Genomic DNA, 20,278 nt, shown 5'->3' with positions numbered 1-20,278 from the left:
TCTCTTGTTTTCCCTTTGTATTTTTACTATTTTGTATTGGGAACATTCCTACTTCTCTATCAATGAGGATGTCTTGAACTGCTTGTATGCCAAATGAAGTGTTTTATGTTGCCTTGATTTTTGATGTCTTCTTTAGCCCCCTTCATGTGTGAATTGCATAAAAGGGCATCAATTGTAGATGGTGGTTAAGGGACTGTGCTTCTGTCTTTGCTGATTTCCCACTGCCCACACATTAGACATGGATGTTTAACATGAAAAGCCTGTGTGTGTAAACTTGAGGCATCAAAGCTCACAGTCATACAGGCTTTGAGAATGTGTGAAGAAATGGCACATCCACTTTTCCCCATGGTAACATATGGATGTTGGGGGAGGAACTGAGAAGCCACATGAATTGGGGCATGGGGCTAGAGACATAGGCTCTTTCTATGCCCCTTCACATGATTCTTGCATGAAGGGGGCTTTTCATCATAAATATACATACACAAAGTTGTAGTAATTTGCATGCCTTAGATTGCATGTATCTCAAGTTTCAGTGTTCTAGGACTTATATAAGCTAATTCATCAAACTGATTTGGGTTTAAGACCCCTGTTTTGATGACATGTATGGCTTCAAAAAGAGCCTTGGCTATAATAGGGCAAGGGTAACGGAGTGTGTTGCTCCTTCCTTCCTTCCTTCCTTCCTTCCTTCCTTCCTTCCTTCCTTCCTTCCTTCCATCCATCAATATCTAACCTTTGATCAGTAATAGTGAGCATTAATTTTTGTTTTAGGTGGACAGCCCAGCCAAAGCAGCACCAGAAGTTGTCCACCTTCGTGCTGCTTCGGATGTAGAACTTCTGAAAAATGGCAATTTTGGTATTTACATTACTTCCCGGGCCCTGAAGGCATCAGATTGTGATGGAGATGATGAACAAATAATTTTCAAGATTTTGCGAGGACCTCAGTACGGCTACTTGCAAAATGTAACAACAGGTATAGTGTCATTTCCCCTTTCCCTGTAGTTCACAAGATACATTGTGTTGGGTAGTATTGCAACTTGTTACAGAAGAAGTTTCCTGGAAACTTTATTTCGGGAGAAAGTGTCAGAAAAGCAGACTGAAATAGACCTCAGCAGAAAAGTGTGTAGGACCCAAGTCTTTTCAAAACCTAATTATTTCATTTTGCTGTATAAGCCAGTTATATTCTATGAACTCAGAGCGGGACTCAGAAATTCATACTATTCCTTCCTAAAAACACACTTGCAGTGTGTGTTGGTTTTTTAATCAAGGTAGTGTGGAACTTAAAAAAAAAAAAGACCTCTTCAGATGTTACAAAAAAGTTAGGCAGCAGTGACAAGTTTGTTAGCTTCACACACAGCCTCTCGCCATTTTTGTTGCCTTCCGCAAGTTGTAGTGCAACTACCAGCAGCAAGGAGCCTCTTGCATTTGTGGAGGCTCCCTGCGTGTTGTGGAACCCTGTAAAAATCAGGGCTCTCAATTGTGCATGGAGCCCTGAGGCTCTCTGTGGCAAGACAGTCTTCCAACTCATGGAAGGTGACAAAAAGAGGAACAGAGCTAGCGCATTCACACACACATCATATGGTAACCCCCCAATTTTCATAACACCTGAAGAGCACTGACTTGCCACACAACATGGCGCCATGTGGCCTGCAAGCCACATGGCTTGCATGTGTGATGTGAGCGTGCCATGCAGCATGCATGAGTGATGTCAGCACGTCGCACGGCATGCATGCCCAGTGTGCGCAAATCACCGCAGAATATTGAAGGGCCCAGCCCCCTTATTGAAAATTTTGAGGGGCCCTCATTCCTCCCCCAATGTCACCCTTGACCATAACGTACAAGTGTTAGGGAAAAAATGCTGTGAAGGCTTATGGAATTTTATGTGTTAGATGCATCTGAAGACTTTTGGTGCTGTGTCAGGGCCAGGCCTACCATTAGACAGAGTGAGGTGTTTGCCTAAGACTGGGATATAATGAAGGAGCAGGAAATGGTCAATTATTTAACTTATTGTTGTTGTAGGGGGGGTTGTTGCCAGGGAGCAGATGGTGCGGTTCTGCCTCAGGTGCCAAAATAATTTGAATGCCTTTAAGTACCATGCCCCTTGACTTGAGAGTGGTAGGAACACTGTTTTCTCAGGGTATCTCAGGCACCAAGATGGCTGGGACTATCCATGGGCAAAGGGAATAATAGTAAAACACCCAGACCCAGCTCAATTGAAGATTAGCTGAAGATTTGCCTCAGTGCTTGATACAGTGAGAGTCACCTCCAGTTCCTCAGGGCCCCTTAATATGGCATGTTATATAGTGGTACCTCGGGTTAAGTACTTAATTCATTCCAGAGGTCCGTTCTTAACCTGAAACTGTTCTTAACCTGAAGCACCACTTTAGCTAATGGGGCCTCCTGCTGCCGGAGCACGATTTCTGTTCTCATCCTGAAGCAAAGTTCTTACCCCAAGGTAATATTTCTGGGTTAGCGGAGTCTGTAACCTGAAGCGTATGTAACCTGAAGCGTATGTAACCCGATATACCACTGTATTGGTTTGTTGGGTACAGTGGATTGACGTCACATTTCTTCATTCATTTTCTCAGGTGGATTTATTCAGCATGAATTCAGTCAGAAGGATTTAAAGAGCAAAACCATACTTTATGTCATTGACCGCTACTGGGAGGGGAATTCAGAAGACCTGGAGATTCAAGTTACTGATCCTGAAGGAAACTCTGCAATGCCTCAGATGTAAGTTAGAGCTTTCTTTTTCCGAACACTTGCATTGCTCATAGCATTTGATGTTTGCTTCCTCCCTTAAGTCAGGTCACTTGCTGAAGGTTTTGAAGCAGAGACCTTTTACTGGGTCACAGGTTTGTGCGGCAGGATTCTTTACAGGAGCTAGAAGGAAGCAGTTAGAAAAAATAATTGTAGGCCTTTAAAAAAATCTAGAAAGAGAATTGTCTGGGGAGTTGGTGCTATGTTGGCTCTTAGTGATTATGTACATTATATTTAGGACTTTTATGACATTCAAAGTGTTCCACATACATTAACCTGTTATTTTTACAAACAACTCTGTGAGGATGCCAGGCTAGGAGAAAGTGGCATGTTGTGGTAAAAGTTGTGAGAGAAAACATTTTTGCGACTATAAATGGCAGAAAATAGGTAAATGCTACATTTTACTGTTGAAGTAAGATGAAGACTTTTGAAATACACAGAACTCTTGTCATCAGAGTTTACATACTTGTTCAAGAAAGTCTATCAGCTTTATGTTTTTAGTTTTTCTCAAATTTAGAAAAGTATTTGGCATTATCTAACATGGCCTTACACCTTCAACCTTGGAATCTGTTTTCATTACTGGGAATTGATCCTGACACTTTGGAAGGGATGAACAATAAGAATATCCTCGGGCAGTCACAAACCATCTTTCCTAAATCATCCAAACTTCTGAGATTAAAGAGAAGGATTTCAAAATCAGACAATTTCACTTCTGGAAAGCAGTCTTTAGCCTTAACATTTCACATTTGTGAAAAGAGCCTGTACTTAAGTATACAGTGATATTTTCAGTTTGCACAAATATGCAATGGATTGTGGCATAACACCAATCCATCATGTTTTCTTTCTTTTTTTTCATTTTCACAGTGTATATGCAAGCATTCAGATTTAGGAAGGTTTATCCTCTTTTCTTACTTGTTGACAAGACACACAGTCTTCAGGGTAGCAGAGAAAGGCTGGCAAACTATTTGCCCGCTGTGAAATATGACAGAAATAATACTAATGATGGCAATTATTAGTTATATATGTGCTTGTAAGATGGGAAGTTTGACTGTAAATTAAGCACATTCCGTTGCTAAATTGTGCATGCGAAAATTGCATCTAGATGCAGCTTTCTGCAGCTAGAGGTCACTCTAGATCTGGGTTGGTAACATGTCCCAAATATATGAAATACTGTAATTTTCAGTGAGTTTTTTAAAAACTTCACATAACAAAAGGGTGTAAGCTATGTGATGAAATATCCCTCCAAACTCTTTCTTCCCTCTAATAATGTTTAACTAACTGCTGCCTGCAAATGCTCTGTTTATGACAGTGGTGGCAAATAAAGAAGGGAGCCGTACAAATCCAATTGCAGCACAAGTAATTTGAGTGGGTGTGTAGAACAGCATGAATCTAAGAAATAATCCTGTGGGTCCTAGGACATTTTGAGTTGCATTAGCGCCAGATCTGGGGGATGCTTGCTTGTTTAAATGTTCCCAATTTTCATTCTTCCAAGAAGGGCAATGCAACATCCATACCTGCTCAGAGTTAAGCATGCTGTACATCTGTACAGCTTTATTTTAAGTAGAGACAACTTTACAACCTCTTGGGCTGCTTTGGGTGCGTTTCTATAAATACCGTTTACTCTAATTGGTTTACGCTGCACCGATACTATGGTAAGTATTAGACTCAGATGGTGGGGAGCCTCTTTCTTCCTTTGTTTAAAATCTGATATACTTCCACTCAAACAAACAAAAATTGGGCATGCAGTTCTGTTTTGTTTTTTTCTTTTTGCTGTTCTTTTCTTTTTACTTGGAAGGGTTTTATTTTTTAAAAAATACAATTTTATTAGTGTTAACATACAAATTATAAAACATACCACAGAAATTATTACAAATACAATCTTATTGGACTTCCATCAGCACCTCTGATGATCCTCCATCTTATACCCTTCTTATGCATTACTTAATTTTATATTGCCTTTACCTTTCTTAACCTTTCATCTCCTTTTCATCATTTTAACAATATTTCCATAATATTCTTCACAGAACTTCCTGCAAACCTACAAACGTCGTTTGATCATCACAAATACTTTTCATATAATTCGTAAATTTACTCCAGTCTTCGGTAAATCTCTGGTCCCGTCGGTTTCGGATCTTTCCTGTTAGCTTGTCTAATTCTGCATAGTCCATTAATTTCATTCTCCATTCTTCAATCGTTGGAAGGGTTTTAAATCATATCAGATCTTTTAGATACTAAATTTAGTGTGACTGAACCAAGCTTTCTGGAGGAGAAACCTTGGTGGATATAACCAGGACATTTTTTTCCAGTTCCGGCACCTCTCAGGTGGGTACCATTGCCATTTTAAGAGAACAAGAGAGAAGGTGTTCACGGTGAGTTCTGGCAACTCTTTTCCTAGAAAAACAGCACTCAAGCATTTGTTTTGGGGGCACATGGAAATGGTTATGTGTAAAGAATTCACTTCCGTTCCATAACTGGCCACTAGATGACTCTGCATTCAGCTTTTCAAAAAGTATTGCTAACCTATAAATGAGGAATAGTGACTTTGCTCCAAACTGTTGAGATCTTACAGGCAGTTCCATATGTGGGGTGCAGGTGATATTTATGCCTCAGGTTTCATCCAACAGAAGTTGCTGCCCAGAAGCTTTTTAATCAATGGGAAACCACAGGGAGTATAATGATTGAAAACTGGATTCAGACCACTCGTCCGTCAGTATTGTCTACCCTGGATGGCAGTATCCCTTCAGGATTTCAGATAAAGGTAGCATGTGGCACTTTCATATGAGAGTAGGCAGGCCTTTGAGTCTGACTATTGCACATTGCTGCCTACTTTTACAATGCTATTCTCTTGCCTGTCTCAGCAGAGTGGAGGTTATCATCATCATCATCATTATACCCCATCCATCTGGCTGGGTTTCCCCAGCCACTCTGGGCAGCTCCCAACAGAATATTAAAAGCACAGTAAAACACCAAACATTAAAAACTTCCCTAAACAAGGCTGCTTTCAGATGCCTTCTAAAAGTCAGGAGGCACCAGGGTCTCTTTCTCCAGCAACAGGAGGAGAACCCAGCCATAGAAGCTGTGGCTCCACACTCAGCCTCCTCTGCCCCCTGAACATTGGGGGGAGGGTCTCTTCCTCAGCCAAATTATTAGCCAGGGGGGCCAAAAGAGCTCAGCAAGTTTGCGTGTTTGCCCTAAATGCCTTCTAAAAACATGGGAACCAGCTGTCACTACTCCACGGTGAGCGGAATGCATGTTCTGTGCATTCTCAAAGGCACTTCTGTTCCCATCAATACACATTGCAATTTGAGGGCTGAGCCTTAACGTGAAAGCACAACCAAGGTTTAACTCTGGTAAGCCTTTTATCAAATTAAGTCCTGTTTGCTTCTCTCTTAGGACCAGTTTCCTCCTGAGCACAGTGATACATTGGTAGAAAATGTATGTTTGCACAGACAGCAAGAAAGAAATGCCAGCTGTCTTGGATCCTGAACTATCAGGGACTTCACTTTTGGATTTTCTCTGCAAATTCCTTCTCTCCTGCATACAGTGTTTTTTCTCTCCCTTTGCCCCAATAGGCTGGAACTGAAATGGTCAAAAATTGAAATGGAACAGGATGTTTATGAAGTTTGCGAAAATGTGGAGGTGCTGCCTTTGAGGATCACCCGATCAGGGTACATCACAGATTCTGCCTTTGTTGCAGTGAAGGTAACGTCGTCATAAAAGGAACTGAAAATAAAGCATAGTTTAAGGATGTTGAAGGATTTACAAAATGCTAGTTTGCAAAGTGCAGTCCTTCACAAGTCTTCTCAGAATAAGTCCAACTGACCTACCTTGTGTCGAAAGAACTACTCTGCTCAGGCTTTTGGGGTGCAATTTTATCCCCTAAACTAAATGGTGGGTTGTTGTTTTTTTGCTGCTACCTACTTTAATGTTGGTCCCTGCCATTAAAACAAAATGAATTATTATGCATTTATAACACACACAAGAAAAATCACCCTTTGTGTAGCATGGGAGACTTACACCACTGGTTTTAAGGGACTAGTAATGCGCACATGCATGCACACACACACACACACACACACACACAAACTCCATGCCCTCCATCATTTCTAGGATGAAAATAGGGACGTCCCATTCCATAAACCCCACACATTTCATTTGGTTGCTCTAGCCACTCTGGGCAGTTTCCAATATACAGTGGTACCTCGGGTTACATACGCTTCAGGTTACAGACTCCGCTAACCCAGAAATAGTGCTTCAGGTTAAGAACTTTGCTTCAGGATGAGAACAGAAATCGTGCTCCGGCAGCGCGGTAGCAGCAGGAGGCCCTATTAGCTAAAGTGGTGCTTCAGGTTAAGAACAGTTTCAGGTTAAGTACGGACCTCCAGAACGAATTAAGTACTTAACCAGAGGTACCACTGTATATAAAAACATAGCAAAATATTAAACTTTTTTTTAAACCCTTCCCTATACAGGATTGCCTGCAGACACTCTAGGGTTGGATAACTCCATCCCCTCCCAACATTTATCCGATGAAAATAGGGACATCCTAAGGAAAAGTGGGATCAAATTAGAAACTGGAATAGCTTCTCTAAATCAGGGATGTCCCTGGAAAATAGGTACACTTGGAGGGTCTGACACATTGGTATCACAGATAAGATACATTGCCCACAATAGTCATTGATTGAATACTACTGTATGCAAGAGGTTGTCACAACATTTTGGATTGCTTCATCAGCATATTAAATGTACATACAATCATGCATGAGAAACGAGGGGGGAAATTTCAACTCGTGTTAACTGTTTACCACTTCTTGTGCCCGCCGCATTCTTCACCCCATGTGGCATTTTGTGTCACTTCTTGCATCTTGATGACTCAACGGAAAAATGCCCACCATTTTGAAACCTCTTTTAGAATCTCTAAACTCCATCTACTCTTCAGGTGCATAGAGGGAGGATTTTTTTGTGGGTTTGAACTGACCTTTAACTTGCTGTAATGAAACACTCTAGACAAATTGCATTGACTTAAGAATTTGTCTGGAGACTTTCTTGATAAAGACTTCTCTGCTAGACCATGGCATTAAGCATAATGGCATACTTACCTTCCTAGGGAAAGTGTTTCCCCTTTCTGAGATAAGGTCTGGTCTTAGTTAGAAACTGGACAAATCTTTGGGATATTGCAGACTCATATACTGTAACTATAGCATGTGTAATGCTAGTCAATGCATGAAGGAATTAATACCATAGATCTGTATTGCTAGACTCAGCTAGGTCACACCTCTCACCTGGAAGGAACTCACTGAGATTGGACATGCCTAAGGTTGCTTGCTACAATCTCCAACCGCGTGCTTAGAGCTATTTCATCTTGTAGCCCAAGATTTCTGCCTGTGTTTACTTGCTGCTGCATGAATAAATGCATGAACTTGAATTTTGGAACTGTGTAAGTAAAGCATTTTTAAACTTACTAAGGTGTGTAGTCTGTTCAAGGGTAGAAACAGGGAGGCTCCAGTCGCAGATTAAATGGGGCATTAAAAGTGTAACAGCCTAAATCCCCACACTACACTGCTGCTTATTTTTGTGACTTTTTTAACTCTGCCAGGGGCTCTCTCTGGCCAGAGAGTGCATTTAGGCGTGTGCTTTGGTTCTAGAGATCCAGCTAAGTCTTTGTTTCAGCCCCTCATACTGTGCATTTTCTGTCCATTTTCTACCTTAGATCAATGAAGTAACTGCTTCATCAGGAAAGGATTTTACTGCGGCTCCTTCTAAACTTATTCAGTTTGATCCAGGTAAGCTCTGCCTCGGAGGGCAGTAACTTGAAAATTAATTTATTTATTGAAAGTGGTGAACAGGTAGTGTGATATAAACTGACATTCAGTGCAGACAAAACAGAGGTACTGTGGTGAGAGGTGGGTTTCATCCAGTCTTAATGAGGATGCAATGCCCCTTAAGAAGTGGGTCCTCAAGCCATCAGAGCCAGTCTCCTGACTTTTTATTGTATTCTATGTTGACATTTTTCAATAAAAATTGAATGCAGGTGGCGCTGTGGGTTAAACCACAGAGTCTAGGGCTTTCCGATCAGAAGGTTGGCGGTTCGAATTCCCGCGACGGGGTGAGCTCCCTGCTCCTGCCAACCTAGCAGTTCAAAAGCACATCAAAGTGCAAGTAGATAAATAGGTACCGCTCCAGCGGGAAGGTAAACGGCGTTTCCGTGCACTGCTCTGGTTCACCAGAAGTGGCTTAGTCATGCTGGCCACATGACCCGGAAGCTGTACGCTGGCTCCCTTGGCCAATAAAGCGAGATGAGCGCCGCAACCGCAGAGTCATCCACAACTGGACCTAATGGTCAGGGGTCCTTTTACCTTTACCTATGTTGACATTTTTCAATAGAAATTGCTTACAAAAAAAGAAAATGTTTCTTGCCATTGAGTTTCTTAACTTTTCAATATCTTCTCATTTATCCAGATGTTTAAGTCATTATTGATATGTGTCTGTGTGTTCTTTACTGGCTGATTTTACGTGGTTTTAACATGTACCTCTTGTTAAGAGTTCTGCCATTTTAATGTTTTACCGTTGGTAACTGGTTGTTTTAATGAACTGTTTTTAACTGCTTGGCGCTCTGGGAAGCATTCAGGGTCGGAGAGCAGGAGATATAATTAAAATTACAGCTTAGCTTATATATAAACCGTTCCATCCAAGGCTGTGCGCACCCACACATTTAAACTACAGTTCCCAGGATTCTTTGGGGGAAGTAATGTGCTTTTAAATACATAGTGTGGATGCAGCCTATACAGAGGCTGAAATCATTGCATGTACAAATTGTCTTAAGGGGAAACAGGGTCCCTGTATGTTCCTTTCATTTCTGTGACTGCCCACAAAGGGGACTAACAGTCTTGTGGGAAGATTGTTGCATGAACGGCTGCTGTAACACATATAAGTGATACTCCACAAGAACCTGCTCCATGACATAGAAAGTCTGTGCCAGCTTAGCACCTTTCTGGAGTGTGGGCACTGGAATTTGGTCTTTCCCTGTGGTCAGTCCATGCTCTGAGACACTCACAATAAACTATGGCACCTTTGCAGAGGCCAGTCAGGGTTTAATGGTCTAGGAGGGTGGTAAGCATTGTCCTTTGCTTTTAACTTCCAGAGCTGTAGTCTGCCAGCTTCTCCTTCAAGGTTGTGTGAGAAGTTTTGCCGCTCTCGCCAAGGCTCTTCCCCTCCCCCCCTTTTTTTTCTTCCTTTGAAATTCTTCTGATCTTTTGCCCAGGCGAGAACCTCAGAATTGGCTTTGCAATTTTGCACGAAGCGAAATTCAGTGGTGATCATGGTGTTATACCCTCTGACAGATGTTTGCTTCCATCAAAACTCCTTGGACCTTTTGCCCAACAGAAGCCTCCAGTTTTACCTCAGTATTAGTGGCAACTCAGATTCCCATCTCAATCTTCCTCCTGTGTGATTTTCAGATGTGGCTTTATGCAGTACTAGTTACCTTAGTTCATAGATAGTGTGATGCCAACAAATTATGTGGTATTTGCAATGAAGACTCCGGCTTTGCAACAAAGTACTTGACACTGAAAACAGAACTAGTCGTGGATGATTGATAATGACAATATTTCAAAACAATAGTGGATTCTCTGTAATTAAGATTTCAAGATGAGGAGCACTTTTTATTTCTTTTTGAAATTTACATGACGATCCGGCCCTTCCCCCTGAACTGCCTGCTATTATTTCTCACTCTATAGAAAACAGATCTTTGTTACTGTGTGAATGGAATCATCATTGCTCAGGAACAAATTTGGTCTCTAGTTAGTGTTATTTGGGAAAACCACAGGAGTCCAATCAGTGGGCAGGAGCACAATGGTACATACAAGCTAGTCTGTTGTAGCTGTAGACATGTTAATTAATATATTTCTTCGACACCTAGGTTGATTGAAAAAGCAATTAAAGTGTAATTAAAATGTTTACTTCTGGTAGGGATGTCAACCAAGATGTGGAATATAGCAATTACCTATGACGGATTAGAGGAAGACGATGAGGTCTTTGAAGTGGTTCTCATCTCTCCTGTGAATGCTGTTCTTGGCAGTAGGACAAAAGCTGCAGTGAAAATTTTGGACTCAAAAGGAGGTATTCTCTTTTGATCTTCTTAATAAAATCTGGACCAATCTTGGCTGATAAGCGACTTATTTTTCAACACATAAATGTTGTTGCTAACACTTACCTTCAGATCAAAATGCTTCGTGTTTTTATTTAAAAAAGAAAATAGCCTTGACAGTTTCAAACCTTTCCTCCTCTGGCAATGTCTATTATTCTTCTTCTGCTTAGGAAGCACAGCTTGAAGGAATCAACGAGAGCAAGAGGGAAAAACAGCACTCCCCCCTCCCCCCCAAAAAAGAGAGCTTTTCCTAATGGATGAGTTTGATTTTTGGCTTGCAGCATTGCTTTCATGAGAAGCCCCTCTTGAGGAACTAGTGAAGCTCCACACACACACACACACACACACACACACACTTTTCTATTAACTATAGAACTTTTTCACTTCTTGGACAGGCAGTGTACTCAGGGGAAGTCCCTAATTACTATCACATCTTTCTAAAAGGCCATATCGTTTATATATAAAAAAACCCACATTTGCTTAAACAAATGGCTGATTTTTAAAAGAAGAATTGCTGGGACTCATCATGGTGTTGTTGTTTCTTTAAAAAAAGATCCTTAAATATTTGCACTCCGGTTGAGCAAGGGAGATCCAATGTGCAGAAACAAGTGTCTGTAAACAGTTTCTTTTGTGTGGCTGGTAATCTTGATCTCGTATTGCATCTAATTGTGCATCTGCATCATGTGAAACATTTGAATGCAAGATGTGCACTGTGGTTCCCATTTGTACTTCAGAGTGGGGACAGGGTTGTGTTGTGCCATCTGTATTTTAAGTGGGGTTGGAATGCAAATTCCTATCCACTGACTCAGACCTGTAGTTATGTACCCACAACTCTAGCAGGATTAGGGGCACATTAGCTGAAGCTCAGTAACTCTGAAGCATGGGCATTGTTTTGTGCATGAGGCTATATTATGGGCCCATTCCATCTCCTTGCCTGACCAAAGACCATTTGTCTATGGCAGAAGGAATCTGCCATACTCTTCCCTGAGATGTAGAAACCCCTTCCAAACTACAGTGGTACCTTGGCTTAAGAACTTAATTCGTTCTGGAGGTCTGTTCTTAACCTGAAACTGTTCTTAACCTGAAGCACCACTTTAGCTAATTGGGCCTCCCACTGCCGCCGCGCCACCACCATGTGTTTTCTGTTCTTATCCTGAAGCAAAGTTCTTAACCCGAGGTACTATTTCTGGGTTAGCAGAGTCTGTAACCTGAAGCGTTTGTAACCTGAAGCGTCTGTAATGGCACCAGGAATGTAGGCTAGGGGTGAGGAACCTTTTCACATTGCCTTTGGAGCAACCTTTTGAGAGTCGCATGCCAATAGTGAGCAGGGTTGGGGCAAAAATAGTCAAAACAACAAATGTAAATTTTAACTTTGTATAGCAGGCTAGTTCCCTCCTCCCCCCCCCCCCACAAACACACACACTCCTGCTTCCCTGACAAGGAAGAGGCATTGTTGGAATTCAAGGTCACATTCCAGCTAGACAAAACCATGGGGCAGGGCTGGTGAGGGGGTATGGCCAGGAGGAAGTGCCAAGCTCCAGACAGAGAGGCACAGAAACCTAGTTATTCCAGGTCACCTTTCCTAACAGTAAAGCTATCTTTGAGGCCCTGAACAGTTTCGGTGGATACCTTTATTGATAAGCTATTTTAAATATGTCTTAATGCATTTTTTATCTTGTTGTGTATAGCGCCTTGTGGATGTTATGCCCTAAAAAGCAGCCTTGACTATATGTAAACCCAGGTATTGCAGGTTCAGTTTGAAGAGAGAGTGTGGTGTCATGTTTAAAGGTACTTGGAATAATACAGGGCTGGGGAACATCTGGTCCATGAGCCAAAATCACCAGGACAAGGTAGATAAGAAGAAAAAGAAGTTGTTTACTATTTGTACCCCACTCATCTGACTGGGTTGCCTCAGCCACTCTGGGAGGCTTCTAACAAATATAAAAGCATAATAAAACATCGAACATTAAAAAACTTCCCTCTACAGGGCTGCTTTCAGATGTCTATGGAATGTCATATAATTATTGATCTCTTTGACATCTGATGGGAGGGCGTTCCATAGAGTAGGTGCCACTACTGAGAAGGGCCTCTGCCTGGTTTCCTGTAGCCTCACTTCTCACAATGAGGGAACCGCCAGAAGGCCCTCAGAGCTGGACCTCAGTGTCTGGGCTGAACAATGAGGGTGGAGATGCTCCTTCAGGTATACAGGGCCAAGACCATTTCAAAGGGCTTTAAAGGTCAGCACCAAGACATTGAATTGTGCTCAAAAACATACTGGGAGCCAGTGTACTGGGAGATCTTGGTTCAACTTCCTGCTGAGGCCATGGAGCTCACTGGATGACCTTGGATACATCAGACACTCTGAGCCTGACTTACCTCATAGGGTTTTCTAAGGATAAAATGGGGAGGGCAACCCCTGAGCAATTGATGTGCACAGTGGCCTTGCAGATGCCTGGCTCAAACAACGTCAAGTACACTCAGATGGAGAAGAATAAGTGGCCTTTGCTCCACCATGGAAACGTGATTCTGGTCTATGTGTGTATGCAATTTAAGAAACAAAGGATGTTGTTGTTGCTTAAAAATATCTTCCTTAGAACTTCTAAAATTTCTTTTAAGTTGGCAGATATAGTTCAGAAACAAGGACTAGTTAAGAAAAGAAAAACAACAAATCAACATCAGATGAAAAATCATCTTACTCCTAATGACAAGCTGTTTCATCGCCCACATCAATGTGACCAGCTATCTGTTTTATATAAAAAGAACTGACCATCTGCCATCTTGTTTGCTTTCAGGTCAGTGCAGCTCATTCCACTCCTCAAGCCAAAACATTCACAACTTATGGATGAAAGGAACATTGCTTCCAGGCCCCTCTTCATCTTCCAGGCATGGCACTGTTCATTTGGAAGGGATCCCATTGCCCACTTCCAAAGAGATGGTAGTGCAGAGAAGGGACAAATTACCAGAATTCAACTCGGTGAATCTTGGAAGGAGCCGGCTAAGAGCCCTTGGAAATGGCAAAATAGTAAGGATTGCTTCTCAAACAGTGGGAGGATACAATTATTCCAAAGATGGGGTGTCTGTGTGTATGTACTTCTGTATGAATATCTCACATGATTTAATGATTCATTTTGAACTGAGCACTGATTAGGTTGGCAACAGTCAGAGACAACAGTCAAGAGCAGCAAAGGTTTTGTGACTAGGACACTCTTGGCCTTCGTGTACCCATTTATTTTGTCTTGCTACGGGTCAAACAGATGTTGCTGAAGTAGGGTTTATTTTTTAAAAAATGGCAAAGTCTGAAAAACCGAATATGTCAGTGCAATTGACATGCACATCATATGACATGATGCTTCTGCCATGTCACCTTCATGTCTTTAGGAAATTTAAAGTCTTGTTGTGGGAAGAAAGAAGCTAGTGAGCAAAATCCATTCTAGATAAGGCTCTCTTCAAATTTTCTATGCAGATGTTTCCTGGGGTTTGGGGATCTACATAATGGCCACCTGGGGCCCAAATTTTTCCCCAACCTGGCATTGCATGGGAATTCTAAGAAATTTTGAAATCAGATGTGAAAATCAGTGCCGAATTTTGAAAGGTTCAGTCTGTCACCTTGATTCAAAGTGGCAACCTCGAATTGAGTTTGGCAACAATATATTGAGAGGCATCCAACCTATGGGGGCCAGACAGACAGACAAACCACTTTCAAAACTACAGTATATAGTAGATGTGTGGATTATTAAAAGCCTGCCTTTGCAATGAGAAATTGCTCCCAAGTGCTAACAGATTATAAAACTAACCAAATTAGAGACAGGGTGTTTAAGTGTTATGGAATTGTAAGAATCACTATCATCACCACCCCTGCTTTTGGAATTTGGAATGTTCCCTAGGACAGATTGGTTAATACCCAAACGAGGTTGAGTTTCTTACGTCTTAACCTGGATGTGTTTGTTCTACAGGTATTTCTCTAGACGGCTGCAAATAGTTGTGGCACAATTTGCCCTTCTTAGCTCTATAGGGAGCTATATGGGTAGAACTTCTACTGTAGAACCTCCTGTGATCTATGGACTGGCTGGGTACCATACCCCACCCCTCTTCCTTTTTGCATCATGTGAGGTAGATGAATTATTAGTCAGCCTTAGATATATGATAGATGATGATAGATAGAGATAGATAGATGATAGATAGATAGATAGATAGATAGATAGATAGATAGATGATAGATAGATAGATTAGATAGATAGATAGATAGATATAGATAGATACTGTAGATAGATGATATAGATGATAGATAGATAGATAGATAGATAGATAGATAGATAGATAGATAGATAGATGATAGATAGATATAGATAGAGATAGATAGATAGATGATAGATAGATAGATAGATAGATGATAGATAGATAGATATAGACACTCAGGTTGTCACCTCCACTCCCGCCATCTCACTAAAGTACAAAAAATTGTATTTTGCTTTCTTTATTAAGAAATGCTGTGAACATTCAATCTTCTTTTCCTTCCAGGTTCGTCCTTCTTTCACTTTTAGAAATGGCACTGGTGTCTTTTTTAAAGTAAGAACATGATTTTGCAGCAACTTACACCTTTAATCCTTCTTTTGTTATAGCTTACCTGTATATACAACCTGATTACTGATAGTAACTGAGTTTTTAAAGTTATATTCCATTTTAAAGTCATATTCCATTTTACCCTTTTTCCTTTTTGACTAAAATTGCACATGATGGTAATGTTTTTAAAGAGGCTCTGCCACTAATCATGTCTGAGACAAGATGCAGGTGAGAAGTGCAGCCCAGGTTTAGCTCCTTTAAGAGCAAACATGATATATTAGAAGGGCAGTTATTTTCTCTCCCCCCCCCCCCAGCTCCTATATCCAAACAACCCTTCCTTTTCCTGTGAAAAGTGAACATAGCTGACAGAAAAATGACGTCATGGTAGACCACCAGGGTGAGGAGTTTAGCAACTCCATTTGCATGCTCTTCTTAAAATTGGGCCCTCACTCCTTTTTATACATGATTTGGGGCAAACCCAGTTTAAAGATGTGGTCAAACTGTTGTCCTGTGTAATTTGAGCCTTAAAGACAGCTTGTATTTAAAAACTCTCTTTTTAGTTCTGTGACAAAGACAGCTTTGGAGCTGACTAGTGAGGAATTATCCTTTCTCTCTATCTGTTTTTGTTGTTTGTTTGTTTGTTTGTTTGTTTGTTTGTTGTTTGGTCATTCTTTCTCATCAAGTACCATGGGATGGCAGTGCTCAAAGTGGAGGATGACAACCCATTGCCTAACAAAAACAAAATGGCAGCCACGTCAGTAATTAACCAAAGAGAGCCAAGGAAAAATATGGCTCCCCTCGAGAAAATGGAAGTTCCGCAAGCGGACTCTAGCATTCCGGTATCTTCTATTCCCTGTTTGTTTATGCACAGTATTCTGAAAAAGTTAAAAACCCAAAAGATGAATATTTAAAGCAACATTAAACATATATAATGTGTATGTGTGTGTATCTTCTGAAAACAAATTGTTCAGCTTAAGAAAACAGTAAAAGCAATAAAGTTGTGGAGACTATTCCAAGGATATTCCTAAAAGACCTGAATCACAAATCTTCATTGATTTATTCAGGGATATCATATTTGAGATTGTACAAACATCTATCAGCAAAAATCTGTCCAGCACAATGTTTTTAAAAAGCTATGAAGAACATTAGCATTAGAAATGCAAGAGACTGGCTTGCAGTGCTGGAGACAGAGACTAAAAATAAAAATAAAAATTGATTGTTTTGTCCTTTTTTTGCCAAAAATTCATTTTTCTTTCAGGTCCAGAGTCTTTCCTTTCCAAACAGATGCACGCCAGATTTGAAGGGTCTCTTGCATTTTGAAGGAATTACTCAGAAGATGTTTCAGTGTGATGGTCATGCCTGGACTCTGTGGAGTAATGCAGACCAGGTAGAAATCTGCTGGACGAATGTTTATTTTCAAAAAATAAATAAAAGGAAAATAAAATAAATAAAACACAAACTTTAAAATTCTCTCAAAATAGCCAGTTTTCAGCAAATCAAAAGCAGGGTTGTAGAAGCAGACAGACATATATAAACTGATTTAATGGATCTGTTTGGTCATGTTTCCCTTGGCCCTCTGTTGTACTAGGGCTGCAAGCGCACCATACATTTAAAGCACACAAACCCCACATAAAGACCCCTGACAACTGTAGTTTGTTAATGGTCCTGGGAATTGTACCTCTGTGGTGGGTAAACTACAGTTCCCAAGATTCTGTGGGTGAATAAATGCTTGCCCAGCCTCAGTCTTGCTGTCGCCTACCTCACCCAAGTCCCATCCTGACAGCAGTTTCAGGAGGGCAATTTCATGGCTCTACCCCATGCGGCGGTCACCTCCAGACTTGATTATTGTAATTCACTCTACGTGGGGCTGCCCGTGAGACTGACCCAGAAACTCCAGCGAGTGTAGAAGGACTCCTTACGGGGTCCTTGCTGCTGGATCACATTCACCTGGTGCTATACCAGCTGCACTGGCTCCCAGTGGAGTACAGGATCAGGTTTAAGATGCTGGTTTTAACCTTTAAAGCCCTATACGGCCTAGGACCCTTGTACCTATGGGACCGCCTCTCCTGGTATGTCCCACAGAGGACCTTACGGTCCTCAAACAAAAACATCTTGGGGGTCCCAGGCCGCAGGGAGGTTAGGCTGGCCTCAACTAGAGCCAGGGCTTTTTCGGCTGTGGCCCTGATCTGGTGGAACGCTCTGTCACAAGAGACTAGGGCCCTGCAGGACTTGACATCTTTCCACAAGGCCTGCAAGACAGAGCTGTTCCACCAGGCCTTTGGCCAAGGCACAGTCTGACCCCCTCCTTTGGTAATCCTCACAGAACTCTAGCCCAATGGTTGACATTAATTTGATTTTGAATTGATTTTAGAATAAATTGATTTTAGAATGCTGTGTTACTTTTATTGTTGTTAGCCACTCTGAGCCCGGCTTCGACTAGGGAGGGCGGGATATAAATATTATTATTATTATTATTATTATTATTATTATTATTATTATTATTATTATTATCTCTAGGGTCACTGCTGCAGCATTCACGAATATATTTCAGGGGGTTGGACTAGATGACCCTTGGTGTCCCTTTCAACTCTATGATTCTGTTGTTGTTACTTGGGAAAGCAAGCAGTGGTGCAGGGCAGAGGGGCTCATGGCAAAAGCCGGAGGAGATTGAACCCTCCAGCTGATATCCAAATGCCATTGAGGGAACAGCCAGGGCCTAGATTTTCTGAATTCTCTGAGCTAGCTCAGCTTCCAAAGGACACTGCTTTCAGAAGGTGGGAACACGGAAGGAAATAATACTGAAATGAAACCATCTAATTCTAGGGTGTTAGTGTGATTACCTGCCCTCCCGGTTGGACCCATCATGATGGAAGCTGCTACATCCTGATCAGCGATCCAAAAGTTACGTGGACCGTAGCTGCCCGGGATTGCAGGGAACAGTAAGGAGCTCTTATATATGTGTTCCCTGCTGTTTAATGTCGCATCCAGTGTGTTACTGTAGAAATTATACTCTTGCCAGTAAAAATTAATACCAAAGTTAGATCTGTTTTTGCAAAGGTTTAGGGAGGATGTGAGGGATTTCAGTGTAGAGCATAGGTGGTTAAACCCCTATTCCAAAGTTCTCTTTGCAGTTTGTTTGATCAAAGCCATTACATCTTAAGCATAGTTTCACACACACACACACACACCCTTTGTTTAACAAAATGTACCTCTGGATTGTAAATAGAACCTTATACAGTGATACCTCAGGTTACAGACGCTTCAGGTTATAGACTCTGCTAACCCAGAAACAGTACCTCGGGTTAAGAACTTTGCTTCAGGATGAGAAAAGAATTCGTGCGGCGGCAGCAGGAGGCCCTATTAGCTAAAGTGGTACCTCAGGTTAAGAACAGTTTCAGGTTAAGAACGGGCCTCCGGAACAAATTAAGTTCTTAACCCAAGGCACCACTGTAACATGTACATCACAGCTTGTCTCACAATGCAGTGGAAGCTTGATTTTCAGACATATTCCATTCCGGAAGACCGTTCGACTTCCAAAACATTTGAAAACCAAAGCAGGCATTTCCGGAAGCATTTACATCCAGAAAACCCAATACGGAAGCCTCGTGGCATGTTCTGCTTCCGAAGAGCATTCAAAAACTGAAGCAGTTACTTCCGGGTTTTCAGCATTTGAAAGCCGAAACATTCGATTTCTGAGATGTCTGAAAACCAAGGTACCACTGTGTGTATCTTTTCTCAGCATGCTTTCCCAATATTTCCCCCCCAAAAAAGGGTTTTAGTGACTCTCAGTTTTGACATTCATTATCCATAAGCTCGTTGAGATATAGTAACCGTACATCGCCCCTTTATCGGCAGAACGGATGCTTCTTCTGGATAGCTCAGTTGGTTAGAGTGTGGTGCAGATAATGCCAGGGTTGCAGGATCAATCCCCATATGGGACAGCTGAATATTCCTGCATTGCAGGGGGTTAGATTAGATGATCCTCAGAGTCCCAACTCTACAAGTCTATGATTCTGAGTCTAAAAATCCCTCTCTCCTTTGCTGAGCTTAGGTACCATGGCAGTTTAGTAAGTGTGGCTTCTAAAACACACATGCAGTGGCTGTGGGACTTCAGTGGAAGAAGACCCTTCTGGACAGGTAGGTATACAGTACAACAGACTATCTACTCTTCAGCCTCTGGCCCACATTTCCCTCAAAATATATAACACCAAGGTTGACATTTTTTCCTCTCCTGGTCTTTAGGATGGTAATTTCCAAATACCATTCTTTCAAAACATTTCCCTGCTTAAATTATCTTTGCTGCTGTTGTGTAGAAGGTGAATTTCTGGTCTTCCAGGTTTCTGGCATTGAACTTCCAAGCTCACCAGCTCTGTCCTTGGAGCTCTTCAATGGTTTGGCCTTTCTCCCAGCCAGCTTCATTCTTCTGGAGCTTTTCCCTCCTGCCCTAAGAGCTCATGGCTCAGCTTCATATGGCTCAGGATCTAACGGGGAGCAGGCCTTAACCAGATGGCATCACAGCCCTGGCCAAGGGTCAGTAGCTGGAGCCAGTTGTTGTAGTTCCCTATTACAGGTACTAAATCTACACTTAAAGCAACTTTACCTGTTCTATTTCCCCTGCTAGTTTTATGTTTTAAATTGGAGTTTGTTTTTACAAGAAAGCACCCCCAATGTATAACCCGTTCTTTGGATTTGCAAGCACACCATACGTTTGAAACACATTCAGATTACCCATCCACCAAGAATTCTGGGAACTGTCGTTTATCCCCCCACAAAGCTACAATTCCCATCACCTTTAACAAATGTCTATTCCCAGGA

At 41.6% G+C, this 20,278-nt stretch overlaps 1 protein-coding gene across 1 annotated transcript in view; it reads left to right on the top strand.

Moving 5' to 3' along the window:
* Window positions 1-20,278, top strand: part of FREM1 (FRAS1 related extracellular matrix 1) — a gene marked incomplete at its 5' end in the record, with an annotated part of 73,633 nt that overhangs the window by 51,496 nt on the left and 1,859 nt on the right. Inside the window, 11 exons of the mRNA XM_081894993.1 lie at window positions 769-970; window positions 2,586-2,730; window positions 6,330-6,459; window positions 8,468-8,540; window positions 10,726-10,875; window positions 13,696-13,925; window positions 15,422-15,469; window positions 16,147-16,302; window positions 16,722-16,850; window positions 18,287-18,402; window positions 19,515-19,600. Coding sequence (XP_081751119.1) covers window positions 769-970; window positions 2,586-2,730; window positions 6,330-6,459; window positions 8,468-8,540; window positions 10,726-10,875; window positions 13,696-13,925; window positions 15,422-15,469; window positions 16,147-16,302; window positions 16,722-16,850; window positions 18,287-18,402; window positions 19,515-19,600 — 1,465 coding nt within the window. The remainder of the gene's footprint in view (window positions 1-768; window positions 971-2,585; window positions 2,731-6,329; window positions 6,460-8,467; window positions 8,541-10,725; window positions 10,876-13,695; window positions 13,926-15,421; window positions 15,470-16,146; window positions 16,303-16,721; window positions 16,851-18,286; window positions 18,403-19,514; window positions 19,601-20,278) is intronic.

This window comes from Podarcis melisellensis (assembly GCF_964234715.1).
Source record: "Podarcis melisellensis genome assembly, chromosome: 17".
In the NCBI taxonomy this organism is placed as follows: domain Eukaryota; kingdom Metazoa; phylum Chordata; class Lepidosauria; order Squamata; family Lacertidae; genus Podarcis; species Podarcis melisellensis.
The sequence above is the reverse complement of the archived record's forward strand: the minus strand, read 5'-3'. Positions and strand labels throughout refer to the sequence as shown.